This window comes from Spinacia oleracea, chromosome 6 (assembly GCF_020520425.1).
Source record: "Spinacia oleracea cultivar Varoflay chromosome 6, BTI_SOV_V1, whole genome shotgun sequence".
NCBI lineage: Eukaryota > Viridiplantae > Streptophyta > Magnoliopsida > Caryophyllales > Amaranthaceae > Spinacia > Spinacia oleracea.
Genome location: NC_079492.1, coordinates 98,241,565 through 98,254,952, shown reverse-complemented (window position 1 = coordinate 98,254,952; position 13,388 = coordinate 98,241,565). Strand labels below are relative to the sequence as shown.

General features: G+C 34.2%; 1 protein-coding gene across 5 annotated transcripts in view; it reads right to left on the bottom strand.

Moving 5' to 3' along the window:
• The window catches only part of LOC110804279 (probable cytosolic oligopeptidase A), a 31,995-nt gene extending 19,293 nt beyond the window's left edge, over positions 1-12,702 (bottom strand). For 3 of the 5 annotated variants that reach the window (XM_056833644.1, XM_056833643.1, XM_056833646.1), the window contains exons 1-8: positions 12,234-12,679; positions 11,967-12,134; positions 10,216-10,339; positions 8,242-8,318; positions 7,332-7,475; positions 6,943-7,173; positions 6,782-6,872; positions 1,375-1,496 (exon numbers count right to left, since the gene is read on the bottom strand). In XM_056833644.1, the coding sequence (XP_056689622.1) occupies positions 1,375-1,496; positions 6,782-6,872; positions 6,943-7,173; positions 7,332-7,475; positions 8,242-8,318; positions 10,216-10,339; positions 11,967-12,134; positions 12,234-12,677 (1,401 nt within the window). In that variant the 5' untranslated portion in view covers positions 12,678-12,679. Of the gene's footprint in view, positions 1-1,374; positions 1,497-6,781; positions 6,873-6,942; positions 7,174-7,331; positions 7,476-8,241; positions 8,319-10,215; positions 10,340-11,966; positions 12,135-12,233 lie in introns of all 5 variants that reach the window. The other 2 variants (XM_056833645.1, XM_056833642.1) reach the window with 2 other exon arrangements.
• Positions 12,703-13,388: the final 686 nt, after the last annotated feature.

Here is a 13,388-nt window from a genome sequence, read left to right as displayed (position 1 = left end):
TTTAATATTATTTATGCATAATATGGAACAAAAGGAACACGTGCGTTTTAATACGTTTTGAGAAAATAGTTTTTGTAAATAAAATAAAGTTTTATAAAGGAAAAATCTTTTGGAAAATAAATAAAACGATTTTTATAAAATCAACATTGGATTCTGATTCAGAACTCCTTGTTTTCCAAGAAAAGATTTTTACTTGTTCCTAAAACTACTCCAACTATTTTCTCTGAAATTGAACGTGTTAAAAGTGGTTTGAAGAAGTCTCCCTGTTTCTCTCAATCAACGCACGTTACTGCTCCCAGTAACTGTTAGTGGCAGTTGATGGGAACATGGGAAACTGACCAAGAAAGTTCTTCTATAAAAGGAAAAGGATTTTCATTTCTCAAAATACAACCGACAATGTGCAATATTTCTAAAGAACTTAAGAGTTTTTATAAAAGTCAGTTTGCAAAAGAGCGTGTTCCTAAAGTTCCTTTATTGTACATAAGCTTTATTAAATACTAGAGTTTTCATAATTCGAGTTGTAATTGTGGGGTTAAGGATCGGGTGATCCTTGAGTTGTGGGGTTAAGGATCAAGTGATCCTTGAGTTTTGAGTGTAAGGGTTGAGTGATCCTTAAAGTGACTTAGAGTCGAGTCAGCGAGAGAGTGTGAAAGGAGCAAGCACAGTAATCAACGGGGATTGCTGTGGGGAACTCGTGTTCAAGTGGAACTCGAGTTGTTGAGTGTATTGTATTCGAGGCATTACAATATATAAAGAGGTTGAGGTTTTCCTTCTTGATTATGTCAAGGAGGTTCCTCATTTTCACATTCTTCTTGTTTATTTGTCGTTGTTCCTTTAACGTTTAAATTCCGCAAGAAACGTACTAAGTTCCTCAAAACAATTCACCCCCCCTCTTGTTAGTGTTCCTACTGAACTATCAGATATCTAAGAAGCACCCTTGATGACCAGATGCACAATAGAAGTTCGACAACACAATATGGAAATGGAAGTACTGAAACACCCTTAAGGGGAAAAATAAAATGTAAAATTACTAATGTTTGATTCATGCTTAATATTTCCACTTTTAGCACCTTACATGCAATTCTTAGACTTGCATACAAAATGTTTGATTCTAATAAAATATCTCACAACACCCTTGATGACCAAATCCATAATTGAAATTCACCAAGACAATGGTTGATTCACAGATTTATATGGAAATGGAGTACCGAAACACCCTTAAGGAAAAAAAATTGTAAATTCAAGATCTCCTAGCTAGCCAAAATATCTTAACACACCACAAAGGATAAGCCAATTCCAGATGAAAGAATTTCCACTTCTAAGAAACAAAAAGAAAATGAGAGCATAGTCGAAGATTCACAAGGAAATACCAACCTCGTTTATATCATATTTGGACTCACGAAGCCTTTCACTCCAAAAGCTGATATCCCAGTGGGTCAAGTTGTCAGCCTCAGCAGCATCCTGCTGCTTAGAGAAACTTTTAATGTCTTCCAAATCTGAGATTAAAAAAAAATTTATACATTCTAACTTAGTCATAGTATATCCGGTTTACTCAATATAACAAACGAAATTATAAACTATCCAACAGCTCACACCAGAACAAAATAAAAATGGAGATGCCCACAATTGTAACCAGAATACCAAATGATTCAGTGAGATTGTAAGATACATTTGAAGAACAGAAGTCAAGAATACTTTTTCTTAAAGCTGTCTACCAACAGGACAAGGTTAAAAAAGCTTGCTCATTGGCTTGCTCCACCAGCAACAGTCGTCTCACCACAAAACAATTACTTCTGAGTTTAGATGCAGACCGATAGATCATCGGCTTGCTCTTTCTTTTAGATGATACCAAAATAATAAATAAATATGAAAGAAAAAAAAATTGAACTTCGAAGCCAAAGAGGTGGATGGATAGTTGCCAGTGACATTCTGCCTACGCCTTTAAAACTACTTTGAAACATTAGTTGCTGTCAAGAAGTTAACTAATCATTTTCTATATACTACCTAGATTTGTTACCCTGGTTCGCAATCTTGAACTAATGTCATGCAACCCATCAGACAGCCAATGTTGCTTCCTATTACACTAACAAACCGCCCTTCTTCACTTTAAGGTAATTCCTTAGTGGTAAAATTAAGTCCCAATTGTCCCTAACTAATCTTTTCACTTAAATAGTCATATACATTTTTTTCAATGTAAGGGTTTTAACTTTTTCAACCATAAAACAATTACAAGTGTGAATTTTTGTAGAAGGTACCGTTTGATTCGCCTAAATTTCACTTATATAAACTTATCTTATCTTATTGGCCCTGAACTTATATTATCTTATCTTATTGGCCGTCATTGGAAGTTATAAGAAGGTGCATTTTGAACTTGACCCTTATTTTATCTTATCTTATCAAAACCTATTGGTCCTTATTTTATCTTATCTTATTAGACTTGAAATAAGTGAAAATAAGGTGAATAAAAGTATAGAACAGAGCCTAAATAATCATGTGTACATATTTCATCGTGGGTTAGCTTGGGAAAAATGAGAGAATTTAAGTTACTTATTGATTAATTAACCTAATTATCTTAATTATTGAACTTCTAAACATTTAGGTTCCAAAATCAGATATTGTTATACTTTTTTCATAAATGAATTTTCTATTTTAAATGGTTTTTGTGAAAAAATAAAAGTAAAATAAAAAAGAATGAGCAGTTGTGGTTGATTGGGACAACAAAATTTATGGTGATCATACTTAAGATGTCTACCTTAGAAACATCATTCAAGGTCGAATCCTAATAGTGCGAAGTTATTTGGGATTCAATCCGAGTAAAGTTATTTGGCATTTAATCTAAGATCTTATTTTACTGCTCTCTTATTTACTAACATATCTCAATCACTTGCTTCCAATGAAAAGCTACTTTGTTTGGACTACTAAGATTGCAACTTCTTAGGCAGGACATAGCCAATCATGATAATGAGCTAAACCCATTTCAAACCAAATCTTGAGAACGAAACTCACCATGCAGCTATGTTATAAGCGTTTCAACAAAACATGAACTAGATAAGAGCAAACGATAAAGGCATTTGGGGGAAAGAAAAGCATTCAACGTTTTTGAACTAGTGAATCAGACTTACACACCTCTCTATAAAATTGAAGCAACATCCAACAACATTTCAAATTTCAGATCCATGGTTAATATTGATAATCCTAAATCTGAAATTCTAACCATCGAATGACAAGAAAGGGACAACAAAAGCCTTTCCTAGGGAGAATCTACTTATTGCGGGTGGGCTTAGTTTTAAAAAGCGCGCTTTTTTGCGCTTAAAGCTCAGAAGCTCAAACCAAAACGCTTCTACCAGCCGAAGCCCAGCGACATACAAGAAGCGTGCGCTTCCTAGCGCTTCGGTGCTTCTGCGCTTCCTAGCGCTTTTGCGATTCCTGTAGTCTAGGCACTTCAGACCCTCCTTTTTTATAAAAAATAAAGCCACGTGACTCTAATCTTCTTTTTTAAAGTATCACGTGATTTCTTTTTTAAAAAAGCGAATATTTGGGAAGTTTTTGAAAACCCTAGTGCAATTTTCTCCCGTAGTCGGATTTCTCTAGCCTTCTCGCCGGATTTCTCCCGTCGGATTCTGAATTTTTCTTTCATCGTTTTGATTTATCTATTTTTTTCATCTTTTCTTTCCATATTTTCTCTGTATGTTCAGGATTTTTGAAATTTTATTATTTCTTTCCGGGCGCGCTTCGCCTACGAAAAGCGTGCGCTTTCGCCTGCGCTTTGCGCTTAAGCTCCAGGGCCCTTTTGCGCTTCAGTGCGCTTCGCGCTTTTTAAAACTAAGCGGGTGGGTGGTTGATAAATGGACAAGAGTTTAGTGTATTGCAATTAAGGAGAAGAAGAGAGGAAGGTGACTGATGAAAACCACACAAAGTTACACCAAAGAAAAGAGAAAAAGGGGAGGGGGGGGGGGGGGCTAGTCAATTTGTCACAAAGGCCAATATTAAAATTTAAATTTTACTTCTTTTTTCATATTTTAATGTCAGAAAAGTGTAGTTTCTTTTTGTTTCAATATCCATTCTAATTAGTAACTAACTACTCCATCCGTTAAAAAATTAACAAAAAACTTGCTATAGACACACTTAGTAAGGAAGAAGATAAAGATAGATAGCGAATGGAATCTTTGATTTATCTAAACTAAAAAGCAAGAGTTTAATTTACCTTGAAGTTTGAAACAACCAAAAGGGGATATTGTTTCACATACTTGGGACAAAGGAGCATTTTATATCATAGACAACTTTTAAAATCATAAGATAATAAATGAAAATATACAAATATTACAATTTTTTAAAATGATGTCCAAGCATCATAGATTTGAGCTATTAAGTTGATGGGTGAACTACAATTATAAACCTATCTCATTTTTTTCACATTTTCTTTTAATGTTAATATTTTAGTCACAAAGGCCAATATTAAAATTTAAAATTTACTTCTTTTTTCATATTTTAATGTCAGAAACGTGTAGTTTCTTTTTGTACCAATATCCATTCTAATTAGTAACTAACTACTCCATCCGTTAAAAAATTAACAAAAAACTTGCTCTAGAGTCTAGACACACTTAGTAAGGAAGAAGATAAAGATAGATAGAGAATGGAATCTTTGATTTATCTAAACTAAAAAGGAAAAGTTTAATTTACTTTGAAGTCAACAACCAAAAGAGGATATTGTTTTACATACTTGAGACAAAGGAGCATTTTATATCATAGACAACTTTTAAAATCATAAGATAATAAATGAAAACATTTTTGTTTTTAAATGATGTCCAAGCATCATAGATTTGAGCTATTAAGTTGATGGACGAACTACAATTATAAACCTCTCCCGTTTTTTTCACATTTTCATGTGAGAGTGAGAGTTCCTCTGAGAATTCATCATATAAAGAGGTAAATTTCAAAAAAAAAATTAAAAAAAATACATCTAGAAACATGCAATATTACGTTACTAGTCTTATATGCACGTGATGCGCGTGAAGGTAAATAGAAAACAAAATTGCGATACTACATGCATCTTATAACATCAAAGAATATGCAAGGGGAAAAAATGTTTCGCAAAGTTCTTCTAGAGAAAAAGTAGACATTATCTTAGAGCTGTCAACATGGGCTCAGCCCGCTGACCCGACCCGAATTTTTAAAAATTTTGGCAGCTTTTGGACAACAAAAAATTACATGTTTACTTATAAATTTTGGCCCGGCCCAAAAAAGGCCGGAAAAGCCAATACTTTTTGGCCCGAAATAGGGGGTTTTGGGCACACAAAATCGGCCCAAAGCTTGGCCCGACCAGGCACGAACCCACCCGCCTTTTGATCAGATCTATATTATCTATGTAGCAAACATCGAAATAGTTTAACAATGTAATACCGAACAAATAAAATAAAGCTAAAAAATAGTGTTTCACTTGTTTTTATTATATTTCCTGCAACATGTTCGGCTAACCGCATTCACTTCTGAGTCGAATCGATTTAAACAAATAACCAACAACATAATAATTTTCTAGATAAAGAGGTAACACGCACGAAAAAGTTTTGTATCCAGATTGATAATTTTTTTTTCGTGACCCATTTCGTTACTTCGGCTGCAAAACTGTAAACACTTATCTTTTATTTGAAATACAATTTGAGCTGATTAAAAATAAAAGATTATTTTTAGTAAATGGCAAGCCTTTTATGCTTTGATTTTTTTTATTTTAATATTGGATGTTTCTTGATTTTGTGCGTTTATTATTTTACATATTCCGTTAATATTGTGTGCTGATACTTAATATGACATTATTTTAATTTCAAGTTTTTTGGGTGTAATTGGGAGTAAGATTGTTTTAATTGACTTCCGAGAAATTTTCCATATATGATTTGAATGTTCTCATGCATACCACTGAAGTTCATGGAAAATTATTTGAATTACTAATTGACTGAGCGTTATGGTGACATTTATGATTTGCATAATTGTAGTTTCCTTAAGTAAGTTGAGGCATTTTTCTTTGATACGATTTGCAGCTTCTTTGTTTTTTTTTCTTCTCATACTTTCACCCTCCTTTACTTAAGTTTCTGTGTTTTGTTGATGTCACAACTTAATCGTGATTGAGATATGTGATTAGGATGATATGGAAAAATTGAGGTATTATTGGGATATTTTTAAACCTTTTTGTTTTCTTTCCTAATCACTTATTATTTGATTGGAATTTTTTGCTACTTATTGGGAATTATAGGTGAGTTTTGTGCGTGATTAGGATAATTAATCAACATAATGGAGTGATTGAATATTTGATAGGAAAAGGATGAATATAACATTTATAGCACTATATGTTTTTGCATGATTGGAATGATTAATTAAATTAGTTTTATGTTTTCTTTTAATTTAAATTATCATTAAGGGTATTATAGTCTATTCCGTAGGGGACACCAAAAGTACAATTACTAAATTGACCTCATGATTTCCCTTATAGAATAGAGATATAACCAAGACAAACACAAAATGAAAAGTCATTATTCACCAATTACTCAACAAGAGGAACAATAGAAAGAGAGATTAGGATAATATAAGACAATGTTATACTGTACCAAGGGAAAACACAAAAAGGGTGTTGGTCAAAGACAAAGTAGAAACCTGAGAAGTCTGAAATGAAAAGTCCAATATTGCACTAATAACAGGTTTGTAGTGTGTGAACCTCACAATAATGTTATAATTAATAAATGAATAATTAACTTAGGACCTTCTTAAGAAAGATTTTGTTTTGAAAATTTACCTTGAACAGCAGAATTCCAGGAAGCAACACGTAGCTTTTCTAGGAGCTCTTCTGCTTTATCAACCGTTGCCATTTTCATTGCCATGCTCACCTAGCAGAATGGACCTAAATAAGTTCAAATGACACCGAATATTACACGAATTTCCTGAACAAACAAATACCTCTGCATAATTGTTGTATCCAAGAAGCTTCGCCTTTTCCAGCCGAAGCTTCAATATTTGGTTGATAATTTCAGTATTATCAAGTTCACCACTTGAAGCACGGGTCAAATAAGACCTGTATACTTCCTCACGTAGAGAGCGATTTCGAGCATGTTGCATAACAGACGTAAAGCTTGGAGCATCTAATGTTATAATCCATGGGCCATTTTCAGCAGTAGCATTTTCATGTCCCTAGTACACAATTATACAAGAATTAGAAGATATAAGACGATGAAAATAAGATAGTGCCTAATGACGTTTCACTATAGCCCTAACTCAAGCATTGAATATAATACAATGGAAAATCAATGACAACAAAATTTTGAAATATTAATCTTCAAGCAAAATACCTTGGACACAGCTGTTTGAGCAGCCAACCCTAAAGCAGTTGCGGGCAATCCTTCAATTTCTTTTATGTCAGTGACTAACTTTTCAAATTTCTTGGTTGCATCCAGAACATTCTCCTCAAACTTTTGAGAGAGTCTTTGCAATTCCTGCAATCAATTTGCATAGATAAAATCACCATAATAAAACTATGAGCATAGAAAACAAAAATGTCGTAAATTCCGTATTAACAGTCGAAGCAAAAAAAAGGAATAGGAAAGATTAGAGAGATTCAATGGACACTGGTTACAGAACACCTGCTACCTTCAACCTGGATAGATCAATGGGTAAAAAGGATACAAAACTGGAACACCAGCGAGGAAAGAAGAGTAAACAAAATAAGTCAAATTTAAAGGACGGAAATATGTTTGGAGGGGCCAGTAAAGACCAGAACTCTGGAACAAACCAGATTGGTGTTAAGTATACCAACTCTACATCCTACACCGAAGCATCATAAAAAAAGAATTTGCAGTAAAGAGGAATGCAAAGCTACTTTCTCATGCAATAATCATCAACTTTCAGATCTAAACCCTTTTAAATATTTTGCAAGGTGTTGCAAAATCAGCAATGAGAATTTAATAGCAAACTCAGAGAACATACAAATCAGTGGCAATGACAGTGAAAGGAATAAAACAGTAAACAGGACAGAAGTTCGCAAAACCAAGAACAGAAGAACCGGAGATAGAAAATCAGACAAATATACAATAATGCAGGACAGAAAATAGCCCACAACTATCAATCACAGTCCAATTACCTCATGCTACTGGCTACCCAGTACCTAGACGGCTAGACCCTCCACTACCCACAAAAACGTTATAGGTCCCCAAATGTAGTAAATGATAAAGAGAAGAGAACAGGACAAGAAAGAGAGCACACCTGCTGAATCTTGTTAAACTGGTCTCTTTTGTCGTCTTCGAGAGAAACACCACTGAGAACGGCCTCCTTCAATTGATCTGAGATCAGAAAATTAGGAGCAAACATCAGAACAAAATCAAAATCAAAATTTAACCTGAGAGTAACCAAATTGGCCCAGTTTATTGGTATTTGGATAAGACTCCTAACTCCTTTCAAAAGCTTTTGGACCGCTGGTTTGCAAAGCCTTCTTTTTCATTAAGGACAAAAATATTTGTGAACCACATAGTTCATATTCTTCAAGTATGAGATTACACATTGTTAGATTGCAAGAATTGACATTGGTATTTATTTAGGCCATTGTAATGAATTAACATTGTTAGATTGTAATGCATTAAGTATTATTTTATCCATTCTATGTATAATAATACTTCGTCAAATTCTGAAGCAAGCAACAATTTAATACTCAGTGCACTTTGTACTGGTTTTCATTTTTCACTCAATTGAACTTTGGATGTGTCTAGTCCATTTGGATTATCATTCTCAACACATTTCAGTTTGACTTTGGTCTAATCGGCACCCCAAAGAAAGATTGCTTTCTTAGGTCTCTTCATCAAAATAACGACCCAAGGTGACTATTTCCCTTTTTTCAGTTGTAACCAATTGACTTTTTGCACTACTCACGTACTTTGACCATCTTTTTTATTTATACATAAGTAATGTGGAATGTTGTTAGATTAGTCCCAATTTATATTTCTATATGTCAAAGTTGGGTATTGGTAAATATAAAAGTCAATAGGGTTCAACTAAAAATACGGAGGCAGTAGCAAATTAGTAGTAACCAATTAGGGTTTAGAGCACCATAGGTATTGCATATAACAATAGTTCACATCTTTGACAAACATACCCTAGTATAACAAACAATAGTTAGTACTTTTGACAAACACGCCAAATGTAACACAAGAATCACAAAAGGAAAAAAAATTGGTTATGTAAGGACTCCAAGCCTTTGCATTTCTGAGCTGTATATCAAGAACCCTGAACTAGAGCATTTAAAGGTTACTAATGAATCAGAATTCCAATTCGTCCCTAGTTATTAAACTACTAGTTTAAGGCCACTCATACTTTTAGCTTGAACCTACGAATTACGTCCTCCATTCTTATCTAGTCGACACATTTCTTTATCCACGTTTTCCAATGCATATTTTTTATCATTAATATCTTTCATTCTGTTAAAAGAAAAAGGAAATTTTGGTATTTACTACCTTAAAAATATACCACTTTTGTATTTATTACCTTATGAAAATTTTATTTAGATTACTACCTTAAAGTTCAAAGAAAAATTATTTACTACCACTTTACAATTTTCTCATTTTAAAATTAAGATATCTCTTTCGTTTCTTTATCGTTTAAAGGGATTCAAGTTCATTATTTTCCTTTTTCTATAGGGATTTCATTGAGAACGACATTTCAAAACAATTCGTTTGATAATTCATAAATATTTCAAAATTTTACAAATAATATTTAATTCATTTTACCTTTTACAAAATGTTAAAAGAAAGATCTCTATGGAATCCTTACACATAAATGAGAAGAATGGGTTTTGAATCACTTTAAACGATTAAGAAAAGAAAGAGATATCTTAGTTTTAAAATGAGAAAACTGTAAATCGTAGTAAATAAAAACAAATTGGAACTTTAAGGTAGTAATTTAGAATAAAAGTTTCATAAGGTAGTAAATACAAAAGTAGTGTATTTTTAAGGTAGTAAACACCAAAAAATCCAAAGAAAAAATATAAAAAAGTTTTTTATTTTTAAAATATTTATCAAGAATATTTTAACACGATCTCACACGACTATATTTTACTTTACGCATAAATAACAAAATCCCGGCCAAAGGAGGGTGTATGAATAGTGCTAAAGTTAAACTTCATCAACTAAATAGAAACGGAGGAAGCATAATCTAAGATGAGAGAAAACTGCGAAATTAGGTACTCACTTTCAACAATCCTTTTACGAGCCTCATTCAGCTTCGGCCAATCAGAGGACTCTTGGATAGCCTTGAACGCATTGTAGAGTGGCTTACTTTGGCCCAACCTCAGCTCAAGTTTTACCTTCTCTGGCTGCAAATACGGAATAACAAAGAAAGTTAGCACCAAACCTAAACCCAAGCTTAATTGCATGGACTCTCCATCAAAATACAGTATATGGTCCAATGAAGGGAGCTCTGAAACCAACTGATCAACAATTTATTCTTTTCTTAATAAGCACGTAAGTGTAAATAAAAAACTCAATGCAAAACCATTAAAAAAAATCAATCAACGCAATACACAATGATTAAAGACATTAACTTCCCCTCAATGTGTCACTCCATCTCACACCTTCTCTCACAGTTTGTCTTTCCAAGTTACAACTTACAAGAATACTAAAATAAGAGTTTTTTAGTGACTTATCTTTTTCATTCATAATACTTATTATTGTAAGGGTGTGAGCAATAACAACCAGAAACATAGCTGGAAAATACCAGAGGTAAAACAACTCGAGGTTTGAGACTCAAAAGCAGTTGACTTTTTGCTATTTTCAGTTACAAGTATTCCATCTTCTTTGACACCAATCAAAATCATTCAAGAGTCAAAGAGTCTCAAGACACTTATGGCAAAAAAACAGGCCCATAATCAGTGTACTCAATTTGCTAACATTCAATTACCCAAAAGCCACACCTAACTGTTGTGGAGGTGTTGACGAATAAAAGTAAGTAGTAGTTAGCATTTGTAAGGTGGTGGAAGTTGCACAAAGTATTAAGATTAGACATTCGATGCCAGTCATGCCACAATGTGAAGTGAATAAAAAGAACCTGTGAGCTAGAAGTAGGTAGCGAGCAGAAACATTGGACAATTTGCTCCCAAGAAACCTATAGAGGAGAGGAACTTGTGCATGCTGAGGCCTTAACATTGTGAAGCAAAGAGCTTTGGATGCAACTAAGGTGCTCCATGCCAAACTAAATTAAGAAACTGGTATGACACGTATGAGACGGACATGTAATGACAGATGCCAATTCCAAGAATACTGCACAAACACCACAACAAATAGATTGAACTAGAAAGTAGAGGGTGAAATCTAGCTGATGCTCTCTCATCCAAGGATGGCTAAATCCTTTTGACGGGAAGCAACAAGAAATAAGGTACACTTGATCAACTCGTCTCCTTTAGCGCCTTTAAACAGCGATTAGCAAAGAAGTCAAAATCAAGGTCAAGTGAGTCTGCGAGTGATATATAATATGCCACTCAAAGAGACAGCTTGAGACTGAGAAAATTCTCGCGTGATCCCATAAGTTCCCCATCCCATCAGAAAAGTAACACCAAAGCCAAGATATAGACTACGAGTATGAGATTGTTATCATTATATCTGATATCCGGACTCTTTTATACCACATTGTTGTATTACCAACATTTTTATTCATCATCATTTTATGTGTTCCGCACTTAAAAATCAGATATCAGTAAAGTATTATCCGTTTGTTTTTCTTGGCATTATTGTTATTTTTCCACTCCATTGATTCCATACAACAAGTATTATCTACTCCGTATCTATTTAACCTTTCGTGTTGCAATTTATTTGGCCTTTTGAATTATTGATGTATAACTCGTTGCCAATTCGGACTAGTATTATTGTATGGCAAAAATCAATTATAGAATAGCAGGTTGTAATAATAACATTATCTTAAAAGTTTCGGATAAACAATAATCTAACCTGAACTTCTTCGATAGCAGAGCGAAGTTCCGGGCAATCTTGCACAGACTTAAGATGATTGACCAGTCCCCAGACAACACTCAATTTGTCAACAATTTTCTCTAATGGATCCACCAATTTCTCCCATTTAGGTTCCACAGTCTTTTCCAATTCATCTAATTCACTCTCCTGCAATTGTTAGAGGTGACAAAATGAATAAATTACCCAAAGAAAAACTTAAAATCAAAAATCAACAAAATCAAGGATAAAGTAAACAAACAGCAATACCACTTGCTTCAACACAGCGCGAATTCCAGGACGAACATGCTCGGGTTTGACCGAATCGAAAGGCGGGAATTCGAACTCAATCAACAAAGGATTCGACGAATCATCGACAACAGCAGCGATTGGTGAGGAGGCGGTGGTAGACATGGAAGAGAAAGATGAGGAGGAGAGAGAAAGAGAGGTGGTGCGACGGCGAGAATGGTCAAGGCAGAAGGAAAAGGAAGAAGACCAGAGAGGACAAGGATAGGATTTGCGGAAATGGTTTCGTGACGAAGAAGAAAGGCAGCGAAGGAGAGAGAGTGAGGGTGGACGAGGGCGGAGGAGAGAAAGTGAAAGAGTGCGTGAGAGAGAAAAGGAAGACGCCATTAAAAGGTTGAGTATAATAATAAGTATTGGTGCAAATCTGAGCTGGTGTTGTTGCTTTGGCCTGGACGGTACGCCTCGCATCATCGTGGTTTCGTGTTCTAGTTTTTGTGTGTGTGTTTTGTTTGGGCTTATTAGGGACCTTTTGTCTTTTGGCATGACAGCCATTCGATGCAAAGGACATTATTCATGTCACTACGTTAATTGGTTAAAGTATTGAAGTAACATACTAATGGCGATGAAATTCATCAATTGGGATCGTTTGTTTATGTCATTGGCTCATTGCTAGTTTCTTTATCTACATCAAAACCATTGTTTACGCTCCTTTTCAGTTGAGTTTATAAGCCATAAAGGCAATACAAATTACAAATGGGGTTGCTAGATTCAAACCTGAAACATATCATACCCAGACTCTCAATCTTAATCACTAGGCCAAAACCTCATTGATTATACAATCTATATCTAAAAGTATTACTTTTCAGTTTTCATACTAAAAGCCTAGAACATAATCATATTAGGTTATGAACAATCTAATGTCATGCCGAAAAAATCATAAATTGCCGGAATCCATTGCACATTATCAATTAGCACAATTTAGATTACATACTTTGTGATGCATACCTTCCCTAGTTGCTCCGGAACCGAACAAGTTAGAACGAATAATGTCGTCCCTCCGTAGAAAGTCCACAGCACGTTCAGATCCGTCTTGGGTTCAACCAACTAGGATATAATCTAAGGTGTTTTGTATTCGGATCTCACTCTATGTGGTAGGCAAAAGCATAATTGTATTAAATT